The following is a 15,440-nucleotide window of genomic DNA, read 5'->3' as shown; positions in this document are numbered from 1 at the left end:
CACGTCGCCGTCCGGGCTGCGGCCGCCGCCCTGGCCGGGCAGAGTCCTGAGCTCTAGCGCCGCGGGCAGGATCCCCGCCCCGCCCCGCAGACCCTGGCCCACACCCGGCGAGAGTGTGTGGTGTGCGTATATGTATGTGGGTGCGCGCGCGTGACAGATACAGACAACTAGGAGGCAGAGAGACAGATGATGAAGTTGATGTATATAAGAAGCATATTTAACTGGGGGGCCACTCCCTGCTGGGACCCAGATGTGTGTGACAAGACAGAAGGTAACTTACTGTTAGCCTGCGGGATTGTGACTGTGTATGTAGCTGTGTGGATGAGGGGCTGGTGACACCGTAGGGAGGGGTGTTGTGTGTGGCCTTGTATCCAGCATGACAGTACTTGAGAGAGTTTGGCCAGTGCATGACTGGGTGACTGGGTGTGTGACAGCACAGGATGTTAGTGGTGTGTCTGTTAGGGTATCTGTGTGAACTCTTCCTGTTTGGGATGCTCAAGTGACACAACTGTCAGCTTCCAGTGAAGGTATCATTGTGTGACTGTGACTGCACATCCCTGAGCGGTCGCTCCATCTGAGCCATGGTGGGGGGAGGGGACCTGGGAAAGCACCATCTTGAGGGCGATGGTTTGCCAGTACAGTGATGCAGTGTGTGGTTGTAGCTTTGCGGTCAAATGGAGTATACCCAGTTTTCTCACAGGGGCCAGTTCCTTCACCGAGGCTTCAGACTACTTCCTCACTCACTGGGTCAAGACCTTTTTAGTGAATGACTTATCTTCCTGGAATCTTCAACATCTCCCTCTCCCAATCAGCTCCTTCTCATCAGAGTCCATGTTGCAATGGACTCTCATCAGTCACCTGGTCCTCCTTCCTGTGGTGGACACTGCTGGACACTACCTCCTTTGGTCATGGCATCATTGGTTTTGGCGACACCATTCCTCTCTCTCCAGTCATTTCTTTTTAGTTTCTTCTGTGTCATGGAGTTCCTCTGGGCTCTCTCCTCACTCCCCATCTGCTCATGTGTTCTTCCATTCACATAGCCTCCATCACTATCTCTTCTGGGTTGAATTCTGTACCTCAAAAATTTGTATGTTAGAGTCCTAACCCCTAGTGCCTCAGAATGTGACTGTATTGGGAAATAGGGTGGTTGCAGATATAATTAGTGAATATGGGGTCAAACTGGAGTAGGTTGGGCCCCTAATCCAATATTTTTTTCCCAATAAAAAGTGGAAATTTGGACACACATACACAGGCATGTGTGCATACACACACACACACACACACACTCTCTCTCTCTCTCCTCCCTCTCTCTCTCTCTCACACACACAAACACACACAGGAAGAATAGCATGTGAAGATTTGGGCAGAAACTAGAGTGAAGCTTCTACATGCCAAGGAATGCTGGAGATTTCCAGGGAACCCCCAGAAGCTAGAAGAGAGGTGTGGAACAGAGTCTTCCTCATTGCTCTCAGAAGGATCAATCCTTCTGGCACTTTGACCTTGGATTTCCAGTTTCCAGAACTGTGAGACAAAACATTTCTGTTTTTCAAGATACCAGTTTGCAGCACTTTGTTATGGCAATCCTACAAGTTAATGTATCATCTGAATGCTGATAACTACCATAACTCAAATACAATCTTTTAGCCCCAGAACACTTCTGGAGCTGAACAGCCCACTGACTTGTGCCAGATTTTAAGTTTTAAAGGTGACTGAATGACAGCACAGAGAGGTCAATGCCAATGAAAGAGAAGTTTAATGTTACAGTTCCCTTAAGAGGAAGAGGCACAGCTTACCAAACAGGACCACAGAGGGAAGCACCAGTGTAGGTCAGAGGCAGAAAGGAGCAAGGGGAAGGCACAGGGCACAGCCTTTATTAAGCTAGAAAAGCAAGACAGGGCAGGGTGAACAGTTTAGGGTTGACTAGCTTGAAAAACTTCAGAGGGCTTTGTGGGCACAGAGGCTGTCCCTAGTTGATGAGTCTCTCGTCCTGGGTTGATTTAGGAAAGGGAGACTATTGGTTTGGTGTGTGAGAGTTGGATAAAGGAAGTGGTTCAGAGTATGGCCTCTAGGAATTTTTTTTTTTAATCTTTTGGTTGCACCGTGTAGCATGCAGGATCTTAGTTCCCCAACCAGGGATCAACCTCTCGCCCCCTGCAACGCTAACTTGGGAGCCTTAACACTGGGCCACCAGGGAAATCCCAGAGGATAGCCTCTGGATTGCAGAAGGGAGGTGAACAACTCTGGCTGTTAGTTTGGCCTTGTGATTAATTGATGCCAAATAAACAACTTCAGAATCTAAGAAAACACAATTAGAACACCTATCAGCACCCCAGCCTCTATGTGTCTGAGTCAGAATACACCATCTTCCTCCTCAAAACTTCCCCTCTCCCCATTTCCCTATCCCAGGGTCAAGTCCCATACGCATCCCTGAATCTACATAGTCAGAAAACTGGGGGTCATTCATGATTCCTCCTTCTGCCCCGACCTCCAACCTACTACCAAGTCCTATCAAATCTGCCTCCTATCTTAATAATCTTCACAGGCCAGGCAGCCACGCTCCATGCCAAAGTTCTGTTAACAGCCTCTAACTGACCTCCTTCCATTCTCATCCCCCTCCAGTCCATTCTCCAAGTAGCCTGAATATTTCTTCTAAAACATAACTCTGATCATGTCACCCTTGCATGCTAAGTCGCTTTAGCTCATGACCCTAGACTGTAGCCTGCCAGGTTCCTCTGTCCATGGGATTCTCCAGGTTAGAATACTGGAATGGGTTGCCATTTCCTTCTCCGGGGGATCTTCCCCACCCAGGGATCGAACCTGCATCTCTTATGTCTCCTGCATTGGCAGACAGGTTCTTTACCACTAGCACCACATGGGAAGCCCAATCAAGTCACCCACTAAAACTCTTGGATGGCTTCCCTCCACCCATGGGATAAGCTCTAGCATCCTTTATGCAACTGGCCACACCAGATTCCTGACCATCTCATATGCTCCAGCAACACCCAGTTTCTTTTGGTTCCTTTCAGAAGCCTCACATCCAGGCTTTTGTTTGTGCTGTTCCCTCTTTTGGAACAACTACTCTGTCCCCTCTTCCACCTTGCCTTGGAAACTCCTTTTTTTAAAAAAAAAATTTTAAATTTCACCTTAAATGTATTGTCATTTAACATCTAGGTATGCTTTCTCAGATCCATGGAGTCTGGGCACCTTCCCCAGGGCTCCCACAGCAGCTAGTACTTCCCTTATCTAGCACCATACCCTATTGCAGGGGTTCAACCCTGACTACACATTAAGAGTCTTCCAGAAAACCTGTAAGTTATATTAATACCTAGGCTCCTCTCCAGACCAACCATATCAGGAGGTGGGGCCTGGGCACTTCTAGTGTTAGAAACACACACAATTCCAATTCAGTCAGGATTGAGAGTCATTGTTCTAGTAGATTACTGACTTGTTTCCATCTCCCAGTGAAGACAGGAACAGCATCCCAAGCTGGTAGCGTGATGAGTGAATATCTACTTTACGTGCGGACAGCATAGAGTGACACTATGCGTGGCTTTAACCCGTGTGAATGTGACACCGTGTGAAACGCCGCTCATTCAGTAGCTGAACCCTAAGTGACACCGTCTGTGTCACAGTGTGAATGTGTCCTAGTGCGAGGACCACTGTGAACGGTTGGACCCTGGGACTGGAAGGCTGTTACCACACGAGTGGCTGTGCCCTTTGTGTGTGACTGATGAATGGCTGGGGGACTCTAGCCAGGCTGCCAGCCTCGCCGCGCCGCCAGGGCAGGGTTTGAGGAAAAAGAAACTGGAGCTGCCCCTCACTAAGATGGCGACTGTAGGCGAGGTCGCTAGTCCTCACAAGAGGCTGCACGGCAGGGGACCGTGAAGCGGAAGGAAGAGGCGCAGAGGCGCGAGACCAGGGCCGCAAGCAGTAAACCACTCGCAGGTCACTCGGGTCAGCTCCACGCAGAGTGGCCGGCACGGCCCGCCCACCTACTCGGCGCCCTAGCACCGCCCCTCGCCACGCGCGCCGCCGGTGGGCGGGGCCCACATCCCCGAACCGCCAGGCGGTGGAGGCCGAACTTGCACAGGCCGTCCAATGGCGTGTAACGGGCGGGGCCCAGCGCGCACCTGCGGGCCCATTAATCGAAGTTCAAGCTCCGGATCCCGTCAAGAACGTGGGAATCGAAACTCGGCAACACAAAATGCTGAGCTCCTCTCAAAGCCCCCAGGATGACACCTGGACAGAGTCCTTCTCTCTGCTTTTGGGACTTGGCGCTGCCCTCTACTTGGGCTACTACTGGACATGGGTGCCCCAGGTGGGTGCGGGTCCAGAGCTCTCGCCGGCGGGTTTAGGTTACTGAAGTTCAGGGGCCACTTCCAATCGGGGCTCGAGCCCTTTGTGGGAGCTGGCTTGGTTGGCTGTCCAGGTCCAGGTGAAATTTTGACGCCACAACCCCACCACTACTCCTGCCCTGCGCTCCAGCCAGGCTCAGCTTTGCTATTAACACCGAAAAGAGAGTTGATTCTTTGTCTGCCTAGATTCTCTGCATTCTCCGCGTACTCCCTATACCCGCTGGGCCTCTCAGGCATCGGAAGGATGCTGTTGCTTATGTGGACCAAAGCTTGCGGAAAGGCGGGGTGGGAGGTATCTTGAGGTGACAGAGAGATACGCTGTGGTTTTCTTTTTAGGCAGTCTAGCTGACTTCCTCGTTAGTTGCACTGAATGAAGAAACCAGTCTGTGGGGTGGTAACTCCCAACATCACCCCATCAGTAAGACCTTGCTTCTCTTAAGGTCTGGGAAGGGTTCCTGCCTATCTTAGGAATACCCTAACTGTCCTTGCTCATTGAGCCCTGTTTTAAGTTTTAGGCTCTCCATGTATAGTGCAATGGAAAAATCTGAAGAGGATGATTTTAATGAACTTGGAGAGTTTATTCTCACTGAAATTTGCATATCCCCCCATTCAAAATCTTTTAATTTTCATTAAACTCAAAGTAGCTGAGTCTAACAAGAAACTTATTGATTGAAGCCCTTTAAAAAGATCTATAGGGAAATTTAATGTTACCTAAATTTTCCTATATTTGCAGAGCTTTATACATCCTATGTATTGTTTATAAAATACTTCTGCCTTAATAAAAGCAATTTTTAAAAATCCAAACTTTACAATACCCTATAAACCTTACCTTACATGTCTGATTTGAAAAGTCAGTTATTTCAGAACAGAGTTGTCCTTAACTAAACACTTTCCATTGTTTGCAACCACCCACAGAGAAATCAGAGACCTCTGCCACTATATACTACAAGCCCTTCTGTGAGTTCCAAATCCTGGTTAAAATCCAGCGCAAGTGCCATTCTGGAGGCTCTGAGGACATGCTGTTCGGACTGTCCAACTTGGCAATGGATTGGTATTGATTCACCAACAGTGATTAATGGCATTTTATTCATTAATTCTCAGGGATAAGTCAGGAAACACTTTACTAGAGTTAAAATGAAACTTACATCAAACCTGTGATTTTATTAGCACTTTGTTCTACACCTCTGAGGTGACTGGCCAAATATTTAATAGATTGATAACTCAAAATCTTGGCAACTAGGAGATAATATAGTAAAATGATTAAGAGCCCAAGCTCTTGAGTCAGACAGACTTGGGTTTCAATTCCCAGCTCTACCACTAACTAGCCTTGGCACATTTTGTGCCCTGTGACACATATTCATACACGTTTCCACAGGGCAATCATAGGTAAGCTTTATAGGGTATTGTGAGGCGTGGATTTTCAAAGATATCTCAAACAGCTGTTGTGAAGGTTCCAGGATATAATCATGTACAGTGCTTAGCACAGTATCTGGCACATAAGGAGCACTCAACAAATCTTACTAGTATTAGAAATAATATATATTTTTTACATTTTTAAATTGAAGTATAGTTGATTTACTTTGTTGTCTTAGTTTCTGCTGTACAGAAAAGTGATTCAGTTATATAATATATATATATTCTTTTTTAAAATATTCTTTTCCATTATGGTTTACCATAGGATATTGAATATAGTTCTCCGTGCTATCCAGTAGGATCTTGTTGTGTATCCATTCTATATATAAAAGCTTACTTTTGCTAACCCAACCTCCCACTCCAACCCTCCCTCAGCCCCCTCCCTCTTGGTGACCACAAATCTCTTCTTTATGTCCATGAGTCTGTTTCTGTTTTGAAGATAGGTTTGTTTGTGTCATATTTCAGATTTCACATATAAGTGATATCACGTGGTATTTGCCTTTCTCTTTCTGACGTACTTCACTCAGTATGATAATCTGTAGTTGCATCCTTGTTGCTGCAAATGGCATTATTTCCTGGGTTTTTATGGCTTAGTAGTATTCCATTGTATATAGGTACCATATCTTTTTTATCCATCTGTCAATGGACATTTAGTTTGTTTCTATATCTTGGCTATTATGAATAGTGCTGCTATGAACATATGAACATAGAACATATCTTTTTGAATTGAACTTTGTGTGGCTGTATGCCCAGGACTGGAATTGCTGGATCATACAGTGATCCTAGATTCAGTTTTCTGTGGAACCTCCACACTGTTTTCCATAGTGACTGTACCAACTTACATTCCCACCAACAGTGTAGGAGGGTTCCCTTTTTTCCACATCCTTGTCAGCATTTATTATTCATAGAGCATTTAATGATGGTCATTTTGATTGGTAGTAGTTCACTATACCTCACTGTAGTTTTGATTTGCATTTCTCTATTAGACATGCTGAGCATCTTTTCATGTGCCTACTAGCCGTTTGCATTTCTTCTTTAGAGACATGTCTATTTAAATGGCCTGTCTGCCCATGTTTTGATTGGGTTGTCTATTTTTGTTGTTGCTGAGTTGTATGAACTGTTTGTATATTTTAGAAATTAAGCCCTTGTTGGTTGCATTCTTTGCCAAATGTTTTTCTCATTCTATAGGTTGATTTTTCATTTTGTTTATGGTTTCCTTTGCTGTGCAAAAGGGTGTAAGCTTGATCAAGTCCTATTTGCTTCTTTTTGTTTTTATTTCTATTGCCTTGGGTGATTGACCTGAGAAAATATTGGTATGATTTATGCCAGAGAATGTTTTGCCTAATATCATTATTAACTCCACTTTGCCTTTGCTTGCTGTGTGACTCTGGGCAAACAACTTAATCTTTGTCATAGTTTCTTCATTTATAGTAAGGTTGGGTTTAGCCTAGTGCTAGCAAATAGCATATAGTGAATCACAGATGTTATTATTCCAGGGCTTAAGAACCAAGGTATGAGTCACAACAGTCATACTACCAACCTGGCCTCTCGAGTTCATCACTTACTTAGCCCCTTTTGACTACAGGAAGAGACAGGAGTCTGGTCCTCAGGTCCCCTCAGGCCTGCAACAGAAATGCCATTTCTGTTTTTTGATTCTGAGACCTTTTGTCTTTGTACAGTATACTCCCCAATTACAAGCCTTCTATATGACAAGGCCCTCTCATTTACTTGATGTATATCCAGAACCATCAAGCAAAGGGGTTGAAAGTTAGGGCTAGGCGCCAACTGACCTCATCTGCCCCCTCATCCTATCCCTGTTACCTTCCCCCTGGCTGGTAGGAAGGAAGAGAAAATCTTTTACACTGGGACTATTCTTCCATTAGAGTACAGTGAACAGCAGGGGCTAAGTAAGAAAACGAGGTGTTGTGGTAAAAAGAAGCCCTTCCGTTGCAAGCACGCACAGTAAGAGATGGGAACATGTGACAATGGCGTGCTAAAATCAGGAGCCAGTGTGGTCAGAGATGGTTTTGAGATGACAGTGAGGGGAATTCAACTGCAAGGCAGAAGTCACAGGTTGAATGGTGCTGCATTTCTTCAGCTTCTGCTTAGGACCCAACCTTTCCTGCAGGAGATCAGCTGGGTAACTTATATTAGTTGCTATCTCCAAAGTGGGTTTGGGGCATGGATAGGCTGAGTGTGGAAGTTGGTTCAGGGTCAGTTCTGGTGAGGTGACACTCTAGGTCTGGAGTTCCGGGGCTCTAGTGGGACTCCAGATTGAGGTATGCTTGATTCCTCACCCCCAGATGAGGCAGTGCCCTCCAGGCTGCCCTCTGGGAAGAGGTCTCTCTGGTGTTGGGCACCTCACTGGCTTGCTGCAAATATCAGGGGAGTGAGGCTGATGGTGTTGTGTGGTTACAGAGGCCACAGCTGGTGACTGGGTCCCGATTTCTGGCCTTCCTGGAGCAACACTGTCCAGTCACACTGGAGACTTTCTATCCTACGCTCTGGTGTTTTGAGGGGCGGCTACAAACCATCTTCAGAGTCTTACTGCAGTCCCGGCCGATAGTCCCTTACTCGAGGTAAGAGAAAGATGGGGGTGAACAGGAAGCTGCAAATATAAGGAAATCTTTATAGGGAATAAAATTATTTGGCTGCGTCAGGTCTTAATTGTGGCACTCGGGATCTTTTGTTGCGGCACACGAACTCCCCAGTTGTGCCAGGCAAGCTCAGGTTGTGGCCTGCAGGCTCCAGAGTACACGGGCTTCAGTAGTTGTGGCACGGAGGCTTAGCTGTTTCATGATGTGTGGGATCTTAGTTCCCCTTTCCGGGATCGAATCTACATCCTCTGCACTGGAAGGTGGATTCTTAACCACTGGACCACCAGCAAAGTCCCCCATCTACCTCTTTTAAAATGGAGGCAACCTTCACTCCATCTACCTCAGTGTGCTGAGGGTAAACAGGGTGGCTATATGGAACGGCTTATGTACAACCATCGGAGAAGGCAACGGCACCCCACTCCAGTACTCTTGCCTGGAAAATCCCATGGACGGAGGAGCCTGGTAGGCTGCAGTCCATGGGGTTGTGAAGTTGGACACGACTGAGCGACTTCACTTTCATGCGTTGGAGAAGGAAATGGCAACCCACTCCAGTGTTCTTGCCTGGAGAATCCCAGGGACAGGGGAGCCTGGTGGGCTGCTGTCTGTGGGGTCGCACAGAGTCGGACACAACTGAAGTGACTTAGCAGCAGCAGTAGCAGTATGGGCTTCCCTGGCGGCTCAGAGGTTAAAGCATCTACCTGCAATGCAGGAGACCCGGGTTTGATCCCTGGGTCAGGAAGATCCCCTGGAGAAGGAAATGGCAACCCACTCTAGTACTCTTGCCTGGAGAATCCCATGGAGGGAGGAGCCTGGTAGGCTACAGTCCATGGGGTCGTAAAGAGTCGGACACGACTGAGTGACAAACTACTAAGTAGCAGTATGTACAACCATGAGGTAATTTAATATTCAATCTTTTATGTCCCCATTATACCTTGTTATGATCTTCAGGTTTTGCGCAACACGTGCCCTCAAATGATGAGAAATTGTGGGAGTTGATTGGGGAGGGAGAGGAAGGTATAAAATCTTTTGAAGTACATGGAGTTCCTAATCCTAATAGTTTGTGTGCCTTTTCCTCCAAAACCACAGTGAAGTTCTGGAAACCCCAGATGGAGGCCAGATCCTCCTAGACTGGGCCAGCCAGTCTAACAGTCAGTACCCCGACCCTAGCACCCAGCCCACTGTATTACTGCTTCCTGGCATCACAGGCAGTAGTCAGGAGACATATATCTTGCACCTAGTTGATCAAGCTTTGAAGGATGGCTACAGGTAAGGATGGGAACAGCCCAGAGAATTGGGTGATGTCTGATAACTTGTAATTGTGTGTGTGTGGTGGGGTGGGATGGGGGTGGTGTCAATTCAGACCCTGCTAGCTCTGGGGAGAAGGTGCCATATGAAGGGCACCTTATGACTGAGGCCCTTCTGAAAGCTACCAAGAGGGGAAAAGAGCCTGTAGGGAGGGTCTGGCTAACATGTACCTGTGTGTGCCACAGGGCTGTTGTATTTAATAACCGGGGCTGCCGTGGGGAAGAACTACTGGTGAGTACCCTCCTTCCTCTAGTGGTCCTTCACTCCACTCCCTTCGGATATCCTGGGTCCTGCACCTCTACCTACCTGTCTTCCATTTCTTGAGTCCTTTCATTTTTCTGCCTTCTGGCCAAGGCCCCCCTCTCTACCCAATGATCCGGTTTGCCTCAGACCCATAGGGCCTTCTGTGCCAGCAACACTGAAGATCTGGTGACAGTCATCAACCACATAAAGAGTCGCTACCCCCAAGCCCCACTGCTGGCTGTGGGCATCTCTCTCGGAGGGTAAAGACTGTCTCACTTAACCCAAAGGCCCAGTCTTCCTTCTCCCTATCCTCTCCCCATCTCCAGTCCTGACTCCCCAAAAGGCAAACCCTTTTTTCACGGCCTGGTCCAACCCTGCAGGATATTAGTGCTGAATCACCTGGTTCGAACGGGACGGGCAGCAGGCCTGGTGGCAGCACTGACTCTGTCTGCATGCTGGGACTCCTTTGAGACCACTCGCTCCCTGGAGACCCCCCTGAACTCACTGCTCTTCAATCACCGCCTCACTGCTGGGCTCTGTCAAGTCGTGAACCGGTAGGGTCCCGACGAAGAGCAAAGGGCAGAGAACAGGGTAGGACGGCATATGCCAGGCCCTCCCGGTGCTCGGGTCAGCTCTGTGTACTTTTCTCCATCGAGATAAGACTGAGGGTGGCTCGGGGTGGGGTCCAGGTGCAGAGCCAAACCTCTGTTCTTTTGCAGAAACAGAAAAGTGATGGAAAACGTGGTGAATGTCGACTTTGTCCTGCAGGTGTAGTCTTCCAGCTCTCCCCTCTGTCCTGTATTGTTGTTCCCACATCTTATTCCCTTGTTCTCATCCTAGCCTATCCCGCCTTCCACCACCTGCAGGCCCGCACCATCCGCCAATTTGATGAGCGCTACACAGCTGTGGTCTTTGGCTATCAAGACTGTGCTGCCTACTACCGAGCAGCCAGTCCAAGAACCAAGGTCAACACCATCCAGATCCCTGTGCTCTGTCTCAACGCAGCTGACGACCCTTTCTCCCCCGTGGACGGTGAGCACCAGGGATCCAGATGCTTTAGGCCCCAGGGGAAATGGGCCGTGTGTGAGGTGCAAGTGGAGAGCGCCTGGACTCTCGGCAGAGGCCAGGGCTCCTAACCCCCTCTCCAACTCCCCTTGCCCCAGCTCTTCCCCTACAGGCTGCCCAATACTCTCTCCATGTCGCACTGCTAGTCACGGCCCGGGGCGGCCACATCGGCTTCCTGGAAGGACTGTTTCCCTGGCAGCACTGCTACATGAGCCGCCTCCTGCATCAGTACGCCAAAGCCATCTTCCAGCACCCGGCGGAGTTGCCGGGACCCCGGTCACCTACCCCTTCAGAGGCAGGCAAGAGCTGACAGGAGTCTTAGTTCAGTCTTTCCTTGTTTATTAAATATCAACTTTTTCTGCCAAATGGGCTGAAGTTCCTTTTCCCTTTCCTCAAGGCCAGGGCAGACTCTCTAGGAACTTACTGCATATGGCCTGGTGGGCTTGGAGCTACCCAGTGGAACCCAAAGATTACTGCCTGGATCTTCATTCTGCTCCTTCCTTCCCTAATAGCAAGTCCCAGGTCAGTGCAGGCCCCCAGCAAATTCCATGGGCTTATGTGAAGAGCAACTGGCCACAAGGCTGTCGGGTACGAGGAGAAAATGATTGTTTCTGCAGGAAGGACAGCACAGCAGTGCCTCCAAGTTCTTGGGCATCTTCACATATTTCTGGAGAAAAAGTTCAAGCTCAACTCTGGAGCCCCTGGTAGACAGAGGGAAGGAGGCAAGTGGTATGGCCTGGCCCTCAGACACCACTGTCCTTGGCGGATCCACAGATGATGAACGCAAGGTTCCCAGGACTCAGGGTTGCACAGGGCCAGAGCCAGGCTTTAAATGGGAAGGGCAGGCACTGCCCATCAGTCTTATCCATGGCAACCTCAGCTGTGGACCGAGGTGGAGTGAGCAGTGGGATCCAGGCCCCTGTTCTGGTCTAGAAGGTGGCAGTGTCCAGGCCCCTGGTTCCCTGGGAGTAGGGAGGCTAAAGAAAACCTGGAAAGGCACTCTGGAGCAGCAGGATGGTCATAACAATAAGCCCAACACACAGCAGCAACAGTAGCCACACAGGAGCACTTCCTGCAGGAGGAAGAAGGGAAGAATTCAGAAGGCAAAGGAGTGGCATTGCAGCCCGGAGAACAGAACCATTCAAGGAGGGGACAGGTGACTATAGACAAGCATCCTGTTCTCCGAGGGGCAAGTTTCTGCTCCAGCTAAAGGGGGAGTGGTACCCCCACCCCACCTCAGGGACTCACGTCGTGAGGGCAGCAGGTGCAGCTGGCAACGACTATCCACAGCCACAGAGAACAGAGCAGTTTCGTGGGACCCAAGGAGCTCTGGACCACGACCTTTCTCAGGCAGAAAGGCCACATCTGTCACCACAATGCCATGGGCCTCCTTCACATAGTATAGACGCTGGGGACAAGAGGAAAGCTAGTGAGGGAAAGCCCAGTTTGGAAGATTCCTTCTGGAAAACACACCCTCTGCCCCCAGACTTTCCCTCTACAGGCTGGGCCCTACACCTTCGTGCACACTCAGTGAAAAAGGAGGCCTAGAATCTCTACCCCAGAGAGCCCTCAGGGCTGTGCCCAGGTCCATCCATTACCTGGAGCGAGAAAGCTATGTAGATGGCAACAGAGCCAGTGACCGTGCCCAGGCCCAGAAAAGTGCCCGATTCACTGCAACAAAAAAACGCTCACTGTCCTGGAATCCTGTGCAGCACCAACAGCCCCCAGGGATGTGGGCAGCATGTCTCCCCGGGCTGCCCCGGCACCCTGACACCCAGCCAAGCCACCTGTGTCTCATACCTGACGCTAAGGCAGGAGATGACTTCATGGCCGCAGGGCCTGGTCCGAAGGGGCAGGAATGTGGAGGCATCCCAGGCTGTGAGGTAGCAGGGCGGGGGCTGGCGCAGACGCTTGTGGGGAATCTGTACCGTGAAGAGTCGCAGACCGGCAGGCTGGTCTGGAACCTGCCCAAACCTGGGGGCCCAGCAAGAGGCTGTTCAGCTCCCAGGGCCTGCCCAGCCCTCCTCAGAGGTCTGTGCCCTCCCGTACCCTGGTTAGGTCTGGGGTAACACCCAACAAGGCTCCGATCCCCTCCCCACCAGCTTCCCCCTGATGCTTTTCCCATTCCCCCACCACATCTAGGCTGTGCCTCTTTCAGCCACCCTCTGGGGTCTTCACACCTGCAGGCCTGGTAGCGATAAGGCGTGTTAGAAAACGTGGGTCCGTTCTCTTGCCAGTGCAGCTGTGTCACCAGCTGATCCTTCTGCCACACGGAGGCCTTAAGGTCCCAGCCCACAGTTACCAACTAGTCAGGGATCAAGATTCCAAGGATGGACAGTTAGGGGGATCCACTCACTGGACAAGCAGCATCATCACCTACTTTCTCCACCCTCTCACCTCCTCACCTTGCCATCAGGCCCCAGAGCTAGGTCTTCAATCTCCCCTTCATGGGCTTTGAACTCCAGAACCTTCTCTAAGGTGGGTACCTGCAGCCAAACCACCACCACAGTCAGCCTAGGTACCCGGTAAGAGTGCAAATGATACCCACTCCTCTTCTCTACTAATAGCCACTCAGTGTAGGCTTTACTCACAAGTTTCCCAGGACCCAGGTTCAGTTTCTCACAATTCTGGCCTTGCTGTTACTGACACTCATCCTCTACCTCCCCAAACCACACCTTCCAGACACGAACGCAGCCATCTGTCCCTCCAGTGGCAAGCAAGGTATTATCATGGTTGAAGCACACAACTTTCTGCAATGGATCACGGCTGAAGTCTGTCTGCACTTCGTGCAAATTCTCTACGCTGAATTCCACCCCCTCCTGGTGGGTTTCAGCGCCAGACTTCTTCTCTGCTGGGGCTGCCCCTTTCCTTTGTCGAGGCCCCTGCTCCTTGGAACCTGCAACACAAAGAGCCTGCCAGGTTCCAGGCTTCTAGAATAAGTCCTACTGGCCCTTTCCTGTGGTGAACATCAGCTTCTCTCTTGCTACCATAATCCCACCTCCAGCCCCACTTCTTCAGAGACCAAGAGATGAGCAAGAATTCACTAATTTAACCCTTTGCCCAAAGCTAGCGGGGAGGCTCTCACCTGCCTTCTCTGCCTTGTTTTTGCCCTTCTGCTGATGGATCTGGAAGCGCAGGAGCTGACAGTGGGCATCCTGCCCTGCAGCAAGGATGTTACCAGCCAGGGCCAAGTTCATGGTGGCCCGTGTCTCTGTGTCATGAGAGTGTAGTAAAGAGGCGCTGAGGCGCCCATTAATCTGCTCCAGCTGCAGAAAGTGCTGTGGGAGAGGGAACCAGGACAAGCAAGGTTCAGAGAGCCCCTCAAGGGCAAACTTACATCCTGTAGTCTGAAGCCCCACCCCCTCTGCTACCTGCATTTTCTAGTTTAAAGACTTTTTCCAAACTTTTTTCTTTTTTGAGCCTCACTCATGTGTACTGGTCTTCGCTGGTGGCTCAGACGGTAAAGAATCTACTGCAATGTAGGAGACCCAGGTTTGATCCCTGGGTTGAGAAGATCTCCTGGAGAAGGGAATGGCTACCCTCTCCAGTATTTTTGCCTGAAGAATTCCATGGAAAGAGAAGCCTGTCGGTCTACAGTCCATGGAGTAGCAGAGTCGGACACGACTGAGCGACTATCACTTTCACTTTCTTTCACTTTCTTGCGTACAGCAAGCAAGGCTGGGATTTATCACGTCTAGTCTGCAGAACAACATGATAACTCTCAAGAGAGTTAAGAATCCTAGCTTGTATTTCACTCTCGCCGCTACCAGTGGGCAGACAGACAAGTCTCATGTAGCCTCCCCAAGAAAGCCAGGTTACGATCCCTGGAGTTGATTCCTGAGCTCGAATTGAAGCGTTCCTGCCTAGGCAGCGCTGTGTGCAGTTTTCACTTACTTTAGGAGCCTCTCAATTCACCAGTGAATGGTTCAAGACAAATTCGCGCCAGGACGCCCGGCACGCCGCGGCTCCCACCCGGGAGGGGCAGGGTCCGAAGCAGGGGTGCGGCCCGCTCCCAGACCTCCGGGAATCGCTCTCAGCCCGCTGTGAGACCCGGCCCCAGCGGGCCTGTATACTCACCACGCCATTCTTTATGCCGGTCTTGGCGGCACCTCCTCCGCCCGCAGCTATGAGCAGCCCCGCGCTGGGGTCGACCCGAAGCGCGTACAACGGGAACGGGGCCCGGTACAGCTCTGGCGTCCGGCGCCGACCCATCCCGCTCGCCGCGCGCTTCACTGTCGGCGCCGAGGTCCCCGGGACATGCCGCGCCCGGCCTTCGACTGCTGTCCCGGCCGCTGTGGACCTTGGTCCGGTCGCTGCCGGGAAGACTCCAGACCCTTCTCACCAGCCGAGCTGCCGAAACTCTAACCACACCGTAAGTAACCCTAACACTGCCTGGGGCCGTCTAACCCGGTCTCGCAGACGCGCAGCGCGCAGGCGCACCAAGCCCGCTCTCCTCGCGCAG

General features: G+C 50.4%; 2 protein-coding genes across 4 annotated transcripts; one reads left to right on the top strand and one right to left on the bottom strand.

Annotated features, from left to right (window-relative positions):
- The first annotated feature begins 2,715 nt into the window (after positions 1-2,715).
- ABHD1 (abhydrolase domain containing 1) lies at positions 2,716-11,344 on the top strand. Its single transcript, XM_040224424.1, has 9 exons — positions 2,716-4,318; positions 8,187-8,347; positions 9,452-9,631; positions 9,856-9,901; positions 10,061-10,173; positions 10,294-10,467; positions 10,633-10,681; positions 10,780-10,945; positions 11,077-11,344. Exons 1-9 carry the CDS (start codon positions 4,205-4,207, stop codon positions 11,286-11,288), a joined length of 1,215 nt encoding a protein of 404 aa, XP_040080358.1. The 5' UTR covers positions 2,716-4,204; the 3' UTR covers positions 11,289-11,344.
- On the bottom strand, positions 11,301-15,429 carry PREB (prolactin regulatory element binding). Of its 3 annotated transcripts, XM_040224420.1 has the most exons (9): positions 15,056-15,429; positions 14,064-14,256; positions 13,654-13,874; positions 13,384-13,464; positions 13,159-13,283; positions 12,779-12,952; positions 12,577-12,649; positions 12,227-12,386; positions 11,301-12,050 (listed from the first exon to the last, which is right to left on the bottom strand). In XM_040224420.1, exons 1-9 carry the CDS (start codon positions 15,188-15,190, stop codon positions 11,956-11,958), a joined length of 1,257 nt encoding a protein of 418 aa, XP_040080354.1. In that variant the 5' UTR covers positions 15,191-15,429; the 3' UTR covers positions 11,301-11,955. The 3 variants fall into 3 exon arrangements, with proteins under 3 accessions (XP_040080354.1, XP_040080355.1, XP_040080356.1); XM_040224421.1 differs by lacking the exon at positions 13,384-13,464 and having other exon boundaries at positions 15,056-15,414; XM_040224422.1 differs by lacking the exon at positions 12,227-12,386 and having other exon boundaries at positions 11,997-12,050; positions 15,056-15,416.
- Between the last annotated feature and the right edge of the window lie 11 nt (positions 15,430-15,440).

This window comes from Oryx dammah, unplaced genomic scaffold (assembly GCF_014754425.2).
Source record: "Oryx dammah isolate SB20612 unplaced genomic scaffold, SCBI_Odam_1.1 HiC_scaffold_25, whole genome shotgun sequence".
In the NCBI taxonomy this organism is placed as follows: Eukaryota; Metazoa; Chordata; class Mammalia; order Artiodactyla; family Bovidae; genus Oryx; species Oryx dammah.
This window is presented reverse-complemented; position numbering and strand designations above follow the sequence as displayed.